Source organism: Chrysemys picta, chromosome 23 (assembly GCF_011386835.1).
Source record: "Chrysemys picta bellii isolate R12L10 chromosome 23, ASM1138683v2, whole genome shotgun sequence".
In the NCBI taxonomy this organism is placed as follows: domain Eukaryota; kingdom Metazoa; phylum Chordata; order Testudines; family Emydidae; genus Chrysemys; species Chrysemys picta.
The window spans coordinates 13,488,814-13,501,938 of record NC_088813.1 but is presented as its reverse complement, the minus strand read 5'-3'; the positions used below and the strand labels follow the sequence as shown (position 1 = coordinate 13,501,938).

The window sequence follows — 13,125 nt, the reverse complement described above, 5'->3', positions numbered from 1 at the left end:
CCCCTTTAATTGTGTCCCCAGCCCTCGGGCGTCTCTGTCCAACGCCCACGTCAGCAAATACCTTTTGTTTCTCTCACGTTCGGGCTTCCAGGGTTTGGGGCGGCGGGACCCGCAAATTGCATTAAGGCGACCAAGAGCCCCAGCCCGGGGGTTTGGGGATCCCGCACCCACCTCCCGCTCTCTCCGGCTCAGCCGCCGCAGCCCGCGGAACCCAGCCGGTAAGTGGCGGCTCCGCAACACGCCGGCAGGCCGGACTGGGCGCTGGGGTTTGGGGGGCTGAAGCGGCCCCAGGGCGAGCCGAATGCAAGGGGCAGCGAGCGGCTCCCGCTGGCTCTCGGACCCGAAGGGGGCCGGGGCCCTTGTGTGGACGCTCCCGGGCCCGGGCGCCCTCCGGGGCCGAGCTTTAGCCCCGAGCCAGCCGCGTTTGCCGAGAGACCCAAGCGGGCGCCATTTGCAGCCCCAGGCGCGGCTGCGAGGGGCCGGGGCGGGGGCAACAAAGGGCTGGTGGGAAGCGGGAGCGCGGCGGCGGGCGCGGGGCGAGAGGCGGCGGACGGGGAGAAGGGGTCACACGCAGGCGGCTGGGACGCCATCTGGGCAGGGGCGGCGCGGGCAACGCCGGCCGGCCGGGCGGGCGGGCTGGTGGGGGAGCCGCACAAAGGGAGAGGCGTGAGCCTGCGGAGAGCTGCCCCGGAGCGAGCGGGTGTGGGAGCTCCAGCCGCCCGGGCAGCCCGCAGGCTCCTGCCGGGCTGGGGCCCCACGGCGCGGTGGGGGCTGCAGGCTCCTGCCGGGCACTGGCGCCTCGGCCACTAGGGCCGGCACCGCCCGCCCGCCGCGGCTACTGCGGGCTCTAGTCGCTAGGCGCTGCTGCCCCTGCTCGCTGGGCGGGCGCGTCTCGCGCCGTCGGGCGTCCCTGACTCCCGATGGGTGAAGGACCAATGCGGACTGGCCGCGCGGGTGAGTGACAGCGCCCTCCGCCAATGTCCTGGGGCCGGCGGCTTCTCGCTGCCGCTCCGGTCCCCGCCGTCCAGAGGCGGTGTGGGCTGCGCGCCTCTCCTCCCTGGGCTGAGGTGGGCTGTTCCCTTGGGCAAAGAACGAATGGTCTCGGGGCATCATACGGTCTCCTTCGCTTTCAAACAAACAAACAAACAAACAACCGCCGCTTTTAGAATTGGGTTCAGCAACTCCGGTTTACACGTAGCCTGTCAAGAGTGTCCTTCTTCTTTATTGTAGAGCAACGCTTCCTGTTCCCCTGTTTTGGAATGGAGATTTCTTCCCATCAATTTCATCTCCTGCAGCAACTGAATGAGCAGCGCAAGCAAGACTTATTCTGTGACTGCTGTATTCTGGTTGAGGGGAAGGTTTTCAAAGCACACAGAAATGTGCTGTTTGCCAGTAGTGGTTATTTCAAAATGCTCCTTTCCCAGAGCTCAAAGGAGACCAGTCAGCCAACCACAGCTACCTTCCAGGCCTTTTCTCCTGACACGTTCACCGTTATTCTGGATTTTGTGTATTCTGGCAAACTCTGTCTCACTGGCCAGAATGTCATTGAGGTCATGTCAGCGGCTAGTTATCTTCAGATGACTGATGTTATTAGTGTTTGTAAGACCTTCATTAAGTCATCACTGGACATCAGTGAGAAGGAGAAGGATAGATATTTCAGCCTGTCAGACAAAGATGTAAATTCCAATGGTGTGGAACGCTCATGCGTGTATGGTGCTGATTGGAGAACAGAGAACAGTCCCCCTCATTCTCACTTAAATCCTGATCAAGGGACTTGTGTGATGAGTGGCAATGCTTGGAGCAATTTCAGCTACTATCCAACTTCTCAGAGAAATGCGCAGCAGCTGGTCAAACATGACCAAAGGCAGGATTCCATTAAAAAAACTAGACACTTAGGATTGCAACAATCCTCTGATATTCCCCATTATAAATCAAGCAAGCTTGAAGACCGATCCTCAGACCCCACTAGCCACATTTCTCAATCTGAGGAGGAAGTCCAAATTGACACAGAAATTGACTCTGCCCATGCTGGGTACCAATATGGTCAGGGGTCCGATGTGATGCCAAGGAGCTTGGGTGTGTCCCAGCAAGAGCATGAATCACCCCATTCTTCTAGCAAGTCAAAGTCCTCAAAAGCAGATGAGCAATATGGCAACATGCCCTCAATTTTAGGTGTAATGGGGAGCTGGGCTGAAGGTAAGAGTTGGTCATTTGTACCTCTCTCCTCAGTTTCTTTCAAAAATGTTGTTGAATCTTTACTGTATGAAAGTTACAATGGAAAATTTATATAACAATCTATTATATCACCAGCTCCATCAATGGGGAAATATGTATGATTGCACCCAAAAGGCAGGGGGAGGGAATACATTCAGCTGCATTGCCTAGAAATGCAAGATTGGAAAGTAATATTCCCTCTGTGGTACAACTCTGTTATGGCTATGTACAGTATCTTTCTACTTTCAGTTACTAACTTTTGAATTGGTTTCTCAAGCTTTGGAAGGATTCCAAAATGGGGTGAGTTTCACAGAATTAGAGCTCTCACTTCTTTTCCTCTCCCACTATAATTCTGTTGCATTAACCCCTGTGTCCTTAGGTAGACACAGAAACAAAAGTCATGCATCAAAGGTATGCAGCAAACTATTAGGGACCATGGGATAGGTTCTCAGCTAGGGTAAATCTGTAGCGCCGTTGACTTTTATATTCCCTTTATTTTTGCTAATCTTTTTTGAGATATGGTGACCAGAACTGAACACAATGTTTCCCAGTGAGGGTGTACCACCTGACAGTATGATCTTTTTACATTAGTTTTCAATCCATTCCTTTTACATTCTAATACTTGTTGCTTTACTATTGACTTCTGCTCAGTATGCAGCATTGCTGAGCAGTCCACAATGATACCCAGCTCTCTCTTTCCTGAGGTTTTACAGTTAATGTAGAGCACTGTCGATGTATACATAGTTCCAACGCATGAACTAATGAGCTGTTTGTGAAAGCGCACTCTCAGTAGTTGATTTTAGCCAAAGTTCTCTTTTTAGTAGAGAGAATATCACAGAGACTACTAGTTCGAGCTGGAACCAAAGTGGGTGTTTTTTTTTTCCCTAGGAAAGGTATGTAGGATCAAAGTCTTAAGTTCTTATAGAAGTATTAAAATTTTGGCAGAGAGTGGCAGCTAAATCAGGTCTCAGACTTTCTGTGATTATTTTATTTATTTTTTAAAATTTAATTCTGTTGATTAAAACTTCTCCTGCGTCCATGTTCCCAAAATATCTTTTGAAATTATACTCTAATAATTGGACTCTCTTGTGAGGTTTTTGCTTTATCACCTCTTCCTTTGGTCACAATTAGTAATGCACAATAATTATAATGTTCTGCCAACTATTGGGCAATACAGGTAAAGTCTTCCAGATAATATATATCTTTACAAAATTCAAGTTTTAAGTGGCAGACAACCAAACACTAGAGATCAGATATATGATCACTTAAGATTTACCAACCAAAGATTCCTGTGGAAGTGAAGGGCATCAGAATGCAGTTTATTTTATCCTGCTTCACATTCTGGGAAGACACTGGCTTCTTTGTTCCTAAGATTCATGTAACAGAGCAGAAGTAGGTGTTGGGATTCCTTCTGAGACCTCTTCCACTTGACTTATCCAGAAAAACTCATCCAATTCTAGAAGAAAACTTCATCCAGTTTTCCGGGATCCAAAAACTCAGTTTGACTCTAGCTGGTCACTCAAGTTACTTTATTAGGATGTAACAGCTCTATGCCCACGCTAGCCAGGCCCAGATGCAGGGGTTTTAGGTACAGGATTATACCGCGATTCTACGTCATATCACACAGTACACAGTTTCCTAGCTATTAACATTTATGCTTCTTGAATCTAATTGGTTTACACAGTGTACAGATCGAGTAAGGACCAATCATATTGCAGATTGTGTAAAGACCAATCACTTACGTCCTCACCTGACTTACATTTCAAGCTTATCAGTTCAGCATGTTCCCACTTATCGCAACTAGCCCAAAAACACCATCTCCAGCACATAGCTTGTCACACCCTTGTTTACAGTTTAACCTTGCACTCAAATCAAGCTATATGCAAGTTTACTCATGCCCAGCAAGATCTATGCCAATAGTAGGGAATCTTGTTCCTCAAAACTATTTTACTGTTAATTGCACATCACCAGTCAAGGAACACTCCCCCTGCCCCATCATGGTTTTTTTTTTTTTTTTAAATAGCCTGTGAAGGAAGAGAGGAAGGTCATGGTGATGACAACATTTATAATGTGGTGGAAGGGCATAGCAATAGGAGAAAAAGATACCTGTGTTCTATTTCCAGATGTCCTGCTGACCTGCTGTATGATCTTGGGCAAACCATTTAGGTCCCAATCCTGTAAATACTGAAGTCAATAGGACTATCCACATGCTTACAGTTAATTCAGTATAAAAAAAAAAAATCTTTTTAAAGGATTGCGGCCTAAAGCGGTTTATCTGTAATGGGGGATAATAATGTTTATTTACTGGTGAAAACCATTATGAAAGTGCTATGTAGTTTGCCATTGTTAATCTCCTCTGCCCCTCCCTCCCCCCCCCCTCCCCGTTCCCTTGCCCCCAATTTTTAGGTTAACTCCCTGACATTTTTTGTTAGTTACTGCTTTGGCATTTCAACTTATTTTATTTTGAGGCATGAAACAACTTTGTATATTTACGCCTCAATTCTTCTGCCTTGATCTGCTGGCAGTGGAGCTGTACCGTATAACTAGTAGAAACGCTAATCTTTCAGACACTAACCTTACAAAGATAGCAATTTCAGCCATTCAAAATTACTATCTTATCAAACTGTTGTTACTATAATCAGAGTGTTTGTCCAGGCTGGCTTCTAAACACTAACCCTTCAAAATAAACCACAGCGACTCCCTAGTTTCATCCTGCAAGTTAGGTCAATATTCTTTATTTTTATTCTTATCCATTTTAGTATAGCCAATTGTCAAGTCCTTTTCTTTTATTCTACTGCTATATATTTAACATGAAAAAACGATGACCTCCTGTGGAACTGAAGGGTTGACTTTGAAAGATTTGTGATGTTAATTCACTCTTTCAGAATGAAAACAATATGCAGTTCTGCCGATTTTCATAGTCAACATAATTTATAAATTAGAAAAGGTATCTTTTAGAATTTGTCACATTATTGGACCTGTTATGACTTTTTCAGATATTTAATAGGATTGTTTTGTAACAGATGATCTGCCCAGGATGAGATTCAAGTGCCCATTCTGCACTCATGTGGTGAAGCGAAAAGCAGACCTAAAGCGCCACCTTCGTTGCCATACAGGAGAACGACCTTATCCATGTGAGGCATGTGGAAAAAGATTTAGCAGGCTAGACCACCTAAGTAGCCATTTTCGAACAGTATGTATTTTAGACACAGACTGCATGGTTTCATTTAATGTGTGTACAAGTGTATGTCTTGGAGTATAATGTAGTATGGCTGCATATTATTTTTAAGTTACTCAATCTGTTTGGCATGATTATGCCAGTTTTCTTAAAGCAAGGTTAATATAAAATGGCACTCTAGTGGTTTAAAAACATGTCGACTTGAAATTTAATCCCCTTGAAAAGGGATGAATTTCATCCTTGTTTAGAGGGCCTGCAAAAGGGCTATGTACCATTCACGACCTCAGAATAGTCATAGGCCTTGTGTGAGCCCTTTGGAGGTGGGTGAATGTTGCTCAAAAGGAGTTGAAAGTAGTTTTTGGCACTACTCTTGCCCCATCAATTTCTTTGTCTTAATCACTTCTCCCTCTTCCCTGTTTCTCTGTGAAAGACTCATATAAATGAGGAAACAAACTGAATAACCAATTTGACTATACATAAAGTAAAGAAAAATTCTGTATTTTCAGTTTAAGTATTAGTACCATAGTAGGTAGTCTTGCACACAAGTGTAGCTCTTTTAAATTTTGGTTTTGTTCCTTTAATACCTATTTAATTGTTTTTTAAAAATAAGTTCAGGAATAAAGTAAAACTGGTGGTACTGGGGAGATAAGCTGTAATATTTGAAAAGGGATGTATGTCAACAGAGAAGTAGAAGAAGGATCTGGCAGGGTGGATGGAGGACCTAGAGCAACTGCAGCTGCGCCACTGGCTGAGAGGAGGAGCTGCATGTGGTAACAGGTGGGAAAAGTAGGAGTGAAGACACACGGTGAGGGGAATAGCTTAAAAGTTATCCCAGAAGAGCAAGCTCTTTAGAGAGGGATATACCATGGTGTGAAAGCACTATAATCCTTTTGATATTTTAAGCTATTCTGCGCTATAATTTTAATGGTTTCATAATGAAAATTAAAATCATGTACTTGTTTCCTTTTCACAATTGTCCTGTAGGCCTTTACCATAGATTAAAAAGCCTTACTACAGTATATGGTGTACATTTTAATGTACATACATCAAACAGTTTATTTAAGACTGAAATAGCGGAGTATTAACTTTTTTTAATATGGTTATCCATGCTTATATGCATATACGTACAGTGAGTATTAGCAAATCACAAAGGTGGCACTGAGGACTAGACAGTGACCTTCTTTTTACTCCTTTCCTCGCCCTCCCCCCCCAAAAAAAGACTACCACTCAAACCAGAGGATTTCATTAACTGTCCACTTACCTCAATTCAGGCCCAAAGCTAACTGTTTTCCACACGCATTTGCCATCTTCTCATTTATATTGTCAAAAAGTTGTATCAGAAAAATAATAATTAAACTTGCTATTTACACTTAAGGAATTAATCCTACATCCATCTTAATGAATGAATAATTAGTTTGTGTCACATGTTAGGTTCATGTTTTTGGACCCTGAGAGGTTGAAAATTGTGTGTCAGTAATATATAGTCTGTAGGCCAATTACAGAAAGATGAAATTAGGTGATCTGTGACCGAAAACTCTGGTATACATACAAGCCTGTATGCTCTCCCTCTTATTTTTATTTGGTAAATTTTGTATTTGAAATAACAAATTGTTGAATGAGCACAGTTCTGTCATACTACTTCATTAACAAATCACAATTTTTTGTTGCAGATTTTTTTTTTTTTTAAATCCCAGTTATGAAATAATGAAGCCAGAACTCAGTTCACTGGGGTAGTTAGAATTTTGCTATGCTGCCTGGATTTTTAACATTAAAAGTTTAATTTCCCAACCAGGCCTGTCCTTGAGGACAGAATTATGAACTTTAAACTGAGACAGAACTTTTCAAAAAAGGCAAGTGCTCTGTACTGTTGAGATCACAACATAGGGTTTTCAGCTCCCCTGTGAAATCTTTTGGGCTGCGCAGTAGGTTTGTTTAAATCAGCCTAAATTAATTTTTCTTTATAAACCTGTGAAGCACAAAGTTGTCAAATGATATCTGACTGCTTCTTCACAAAACAAAAAATTGTTTGGTATCCTACATCTTTTATCCATTTCAATTTTCACAGATTCATCAGGCCTGTAAGCCAATCTGCAGAAAGTGTAAGCGCCACGTGACTGAGCTAACAGGGCAAGTGGTCCAAGAGGGGACAAGACGTTACAGACTCTGTAATGAGTGTCTGGCTGAAGCCGGCATAGACAGCATCCGCATTGACTTGGAGGCTGAACCACAGCTTGAATTTCCACAAGAAGGGGATAAAGATTCCAGGTGGCACTACAGTGAAGACAACAGATCTGATGTGGAGATTGTGGAGGATGGGTCTACTGACTTGGTCATCCAACAGGTTGATGATAGTGAAGATGAAGCAGAAGAACAGGAAGTCAAGCCAAATATTAGGTAGTTGTGAGTGAACTGAGAATTAGTAAATCTCCCCTCTTACATTGACTTACAGTGTCTTGACCATTAGCCCCCAACCAGCCTGTTGTTAATATACAAAGATCTACTATATTGGCTTCTTATGAACTTGTCTAAACTTGCATGCATTTATGGACATGCCATTGAGTCCATTTTGAATTTTGTTACTCAAAGTATCAATATTTTGCTTCATTAGAAAGAATCCATCCTGAGATGGAATAATGAATGAACAATGAGACTGAACTACTACGATAACTTTATAGCAGACAGTGGTTCCCTTCTCAAACCTTTTTCCATTGTGTGTGGGGGGGGGGGGGTAAAAACACTTTAAAATTTCACATTTCACTGTAAATTACCCTATTTTAAAACTTTTATAGGTGGCGGGGGGGTGGGGGAGAGTGGAGTTTATATCCAGTATCACCTGGTGACAGCTAAATATGAAAGGTAGCCCAGTATAGAACATAAACAAAATCTTCTTTAAAATCCAGAAATGAGGGTGCCCGTCCATGGAATTTAATAATTTCTTGATATCAAGTTTAGAGAAGCCAGGAAAAGTTTTCAGAAATATTGTATATAAAATGTTTTAGATGTGATAGCACATATCTGGAAAAGCACTTTTTTGTAAAACTTCTTCTAAGAAAAAAAAACAACAGTAGCAGACCATTCATTCAGGAAAACTTTCCCAGAAAATAAACAAATGGATATAACTTCTAGTCAATACGTCACAGATCAAGTGATGTCTGAGAGAAATCAATCATTGATACCGCTAAATGTCTTATTCACTCTGAAAATCGGGAATACTCATTCTTCCCATCAAAATCCACTCAGTCTTTTGTTAACTACCGAAGGAAAGCAATTTTTTTAAATAATGAATTTTTGTACTTCTCAAAAGTGCCAAACTGACATGACTGAGAATTGTATGTAGTGTAGTTGTAGCTGTGTCAGTCCCAGGATATTTAGAGAGACAAGGTGGGTGAAGTAATATCTTTTATTGGACTAACTTATGTTGGTGAGAGAGACAATCTTTCAAGCCACATAGAGCTCTGACCTGAAGAAGAGCCCTTTGTTGCTCAAAAACTTGTCGCTCTTACCAACAGAAATTTGTCCAATAAAAAGATATTACCTCACTCACCATGACTCAGATTTGTTAATTAGAACAGGTACAGCACAATCAATGACCGTTCAGGCTTCCCAAAACTACTGTAAAGGAAACACCTTCAGGGGGTGAAAAGGGTTGTTTTAGCCTTCATGCTAGTTCCTTCCTTGTCCCCTCATTACATTATCAACAATGGTGTCACAGCTAACTAACCTGTACACCTGGTAATTAGAAACTGAACTAATACCAACTAATTTTAATCTAAGCCACTGAATATTTTGGTCCATAGTGATCTGTACTCAATTTGAACTGGTGAGTTTAAGGTAAAAGGGTCCCCACATACTTACTGTTCCCAAAGTCATTGTCACCAGGAGAACCTTGTAATCTTTTTCTATCTCAGTGAACAGTATACACTGAAAACCATACATACAATTGGTTACTTTGTCTACAATTAGAATACAAGAGGTCATTAGTGCCAACCAGAGAATGCTGCTGAGACAAAATAAGCCACTTTTACTCTGATATAGTGAGTTAACCAGCACTGCAAACATGAAACAAAACACATGCATGCTACTAGTGTGCTTTTCTACAATCTCCTCTTGGACAGAAATAATTTGGAGTTGGATAATTTAAAGATAATTGGACATAATTATTAAAAGCTTCATCCTGCCCTCATGGAAATTACTGGTGTTATCTTTTATTTCAATGGGTGCAGGATTATGCCTTAAATTTCTGTTTTCCATAAATCTTCCTGGGCTGAATTTTTCTCTGATAGTAAATTGCAGGTTTTATCTCTTTGCACTATGTCAATAAACATGCTTGCCTGACATCTGGATTAACTACAGCAACATTACAAAAGTATACGATTGTAACCTCTCTACCCATTTACATCTTTAAAAAGCACTACTTGAAATCCACTTATGTAAAGATGCATAATCTTAATTTAATATCTGCATTACCTGAGAGAGCAGCATTTTCTTTTTGGGATGTTAATGGCTAGCAGGAATGTTAAATGAAAACCTGGGCAATGCCTTGCTGGAGATCATAGTCTGGGTCCTAAATTTCTACACTGGCAGAAGCTGAGAGCAGTCCAGAAGTAGCATGCTCATCTTCTAAAGAGAGGAATACCCTTGTTTACCTTTGTCTGCCTCAGAAACAATGTTAACTGTCTGCAGAGAAAGTCTTGTCCATTTTTTTTCATATGGCAGAATGGGATGACCAGAGGTGGGCTCTGATAAAACAGGGAAGTGAAAGGAGATTGCTTAGGGCCTCCAATAGCAGATTTTAGTTATTCCAGATTTCCCCCTGCTATCACCTGTCAAATTTTATGTTCTTTTTCACGCAGAAATTTGCACAATGGGTTTGCTCTGAAACTGCACAGACGTTTTTCACCTTGACAAAACTCCGGTAGTGGCTGGCAGAGGCAAGAAATCCAAGCAGAGTTCTTCCATTTCTGCCAGAACTCATAATACACTACAATTAAAACTTCGTAAAACATTCTATGACCAACCTGAACTAACTTTCAGACCTAACAAAGGAATGTGTATAGAGAGACTGAATAGCTTCAGAGAGCAGTTCATTTAGTAATTTGCTAACAGAAACCTGATTTACAGGTAAGAGGGAAAATGCCTATTCAATCAGTAGTCAGCCACAATAAATTCCAGGTAGTAATAAATTCCACTGTGCCAGACTATTGAGCGATCACAGCAGGTGAGGGGGAAGAGGGCTTTAGGATCACACACATAATTTGGGCTACATCTGCTGAGGATAACGACATCTAGCGTGTAGCCTATTGCAATGGTTTTCAAACTGCAGGTCGCAACCCAGTACGGGGTCGCAGTGGCTCTATTCAGCACTGCCGACCTGGCCGTTAAAAGTCCCTACCCGTTTTGACACTGCGCCCCAGAAGCAGGTCCAGCTTATAGGCAGGGGGGCCACGTGGCTCTGCCCTGAGCACCGGCCTGGCCAATGGGAGCTGGGGGGGAGGGGTGGTGCCTGCAGGCGAGAGCCACGAGGAGCCGCTTGCGCGCCTCTGCCTAGGACCCTGACCTGCTGCTGGCCGCTTCTGAGGCGCAGTGTAGTCCGCAGTACCAGGATAGGCAGGAAGCCTGCCTTAGCGCCGTCGCTGACCAGGAGCCGCCTGGGGTAACCACATGTCCCAATCCCCGCCCTGAGCCGCCCCACCCAAGAGCCCTGACCCCCTCCCGCACCCATGGCCCAACCCTGAGCCCCTCATCCCCAGCTCTGTTGGGTCATGGGCATCAACAATTTTCTTCAACTGGGTCGCCAGAAAAAAGTTTGAAAGCCACTAGTCTATGGGGTATGTGGGGTTTTTCTTTTTAGAGCATAGAAATGCTGGTCGGAGTCAGGATATTTGATTAGGAGGAGATGTATCTATCTCCAAGAGTGGTCAATAGCAGATGCTTCAGAAGAAGGTACAAAACCCTTGTAATGGACAGTTATGGAACAACCTGCTCTCACATGAGGGAAATTTCTTCCCAAGACTAGGCAGTTAGTGGCTGGCTATGTCCTGACGCACAATGGTTTCTACAGTTTTATACATTTATCCTAGCTAATGTAACCAGATGGTTTTTATTAGTCATGTTTAATCCATTTTGAAAATTTTATTAAGCTATGAGACTATCTTGAGGCAGTGATTTCAACAGGTAAACATGTTTTGTATTTTAAAGTATCAGTTTTATACTTGCCTTTTTAATTTGATTTATTGTTCATATTTTTGTACTGCAAAACAGGGTATACAGAAGTGCCTGACATTCTTTATCATTCATCATTTTACATACTTTATCATGTTCCCTCTGTTCCTTTTCTAAATGTAAATGGTCCTAATTTTTTTAAACATCTCCTCTCATGAAAACCTTTTGCTTCTAATCACTTTCTTTGCATGTTAAGTAGGAATGTCATACAATTCTTCTCCAGAAGCCCCCTCTCTTTATGTCCAGGGGGAAAAAAAAAAAACATAGCCCTGGGCTGAGGGAATTTTAATGGAAATGGGGTGGATATCCTGCTGGCTTCATAGGACCGTACAATACAAAAAGTAAGCTGTCTGGCAAAAAAAAAAAAAAAAAAAAAAAATTGATTGTAATACTCTCTTCTTGGTACTCTGCCAGACCACAGATAAGTCAGCTGACTTCCTGCACCTCTAAACACCTTGAGAAGGCTGCTCATAATTGTTGAATTAGCTTCCTTTCCTGTCAAGGACATGACTGGGACGTGGGCGGTCGTGCCTAATGGTCAGAGCTATGGGGGTAGCCAGGCCTAGAGGTTAGAATGGAGCCAAGTTGGAGTCAAGACTCAGGGCCACGGGACATGTAGGGGGAAAGGGGCAAGGGCAGAGCCAATGGGTGAGCCGGAGACTTGGTCAGGAAGCGGACCCAGACTTGTCAAGGATGGAAAAGAGCAGGCATAGGAAACAGGACCAAGCGCAGCTGCAGTTAGGGAATGCACTGAGCAGTCAGCAGGCTCTGGCTGTTGCTGGGTTAAATAGTAATTAGCTCTCCCCCTCCATCAATTAGGTAGTCTGTTAGGATCAGCTGTGTCCAGTGTGGTGGTAGGAGCCAGTTTCAGCAGGGACCGTCTCCCTGACAGTACTTCCCCCCCCCCCCCTCCCCTCCCACCCAAGGTGCCTTCCAAGGGTCTGAGGGCCTGGTCTTTCTGGCTACTCGCCTTTCACCGGGAGTATGAGTTCCGGAGCATGGACATTCCCTTCTGGTTCCCAAGATTGTTCTTTGTGGCCATAATCTTCCCACTCCACCAGGTAGTAAAGTCAACCTCAGATTCGCTTAGAATCCAGGATTTTTCAGACTTTGTATTCAGCCTGACCCTGAACCTCCATGGGAGAGGGTAGTGGAGTGGAGCAGCCAGGGAAAAGATTTTCTGTGTAAGGTTTCAGGGGGTCATGTGAAAAACTGGGTGGACTTTCAGAGATTTGGGCAACTGGCTTCGGCATGCTACCCAGTTGATTTGTTCAGCAATCTTGAATAGACCCACGTATTGACAGTCTAATTTGGCATATGGGCAGGAGAATTTGAGATTTTAGCGGACAGATTTGATTTCCCCACAGTAAGTGTTGGTGCAACTTGGTAGCTTTGGTTAGCATGACTTTTCTATGTTTCCTTGGCAGCTTCCAGATGTTTTGTAAGTTCCTGGAGAACTTGGTGAAAGTGGATAATGAGATCTGTTGCAGTGGGAACTTGAGTCTGCAGGG

General features: G+C 43.3%; 3 protein-coding genes across 5 annotated transcripts in view; 2 read left to right on the top strand and 1 right to left on the bottom strand.

Moving 5' to 3' along the window:
* ZBTB8OS (zinc finger and BTB domain containing 8 opposite strand) overlaps nt 1-13,125 on the bottom strand; it is a 52,683-nt gene that overhangs the window by 5,326 nt on the left and 34,232 nt on the right. The window lies entirely within an intron of this gene.
* Nucleotides 83-11,775, top strand: LOC101934916 (zinc finger and BTB domain-containing protein 8A-like). Of its 3 annotated transcripts, XR_006173106.2 has the most exons (5): nt 83-218; nt 1,231-2,196; nt 5,238-5,407; nt 6,076-6,169; nt 7,458-7,580. XR_006173106.2 is itself a non-coding variant. In XM_005302161.4 (4 exons), the coding sequence occupies exons 2-4, from the start codon at nt 1,260-1,262 to the stop codon at nt 7,788-7,790; spliced, it is 1,440 nt and encodes a 479-aa protein (XP_005302218.1). In that variant the 5' UTR covers nt 83-218; nt 1,231-1,259; the 3' UTR covers nt 7,791-11,775. The 3 variants fall into 3 exon arrangements, 2 of the variants coding, with proteins under 2 accessions (XP_005302218.1, XP_042700676.1); XM_005302161.4 differs by lacking the exon at nt 6,076-6,169 and having other exon boundaries at nt 7,458-11,775; XM_042844742.2 differs by lacking the exons at nt 83-218; nt 6,076-6,169 and adding an exon at nt 554-954 and having other exon boundaries at nt 7,458-11,775.
* Nucleotides 94-13,125, top strand: part of LOC101935748 (zinc finger and BTB domain-containing protein 8A-like) — a 28,067-nt gene continuing 15,035 nt past the window's right edge. Inside the window, exon 1 of the mRNA XM_065576941.1 lies at nt 94-218. The gene's annotated coding sequence lies outside the window, so the exon portion shown is untranslated. The remainder of the gene's footprint in view (nt 219-13,125) is intronic.

Bases quoted from the DNA above. Each gene is read 5' to 3' on its own strand.
- LOC101934916 (XM_042844742.2), top strand. From the start codon at position 921: ATGGGTGAAGGACCAATGCGGACTGGCCGCGCGG. The intron at 2,197-5,237 runs GTAAGAGTTGGT...GTTTTGTAACAG, and splicing joins AATGGGGAGCTGGGCTGAAG to ATGATCTGCCCAGGATGAGA. The intron at 5,408-7,457 runs GTATGTATTTTA...CAATTTTCACAG, and splicing joins TAAGTAGCCATTTTCGAACA to ATTCATCAGGCCTGTAAGCC.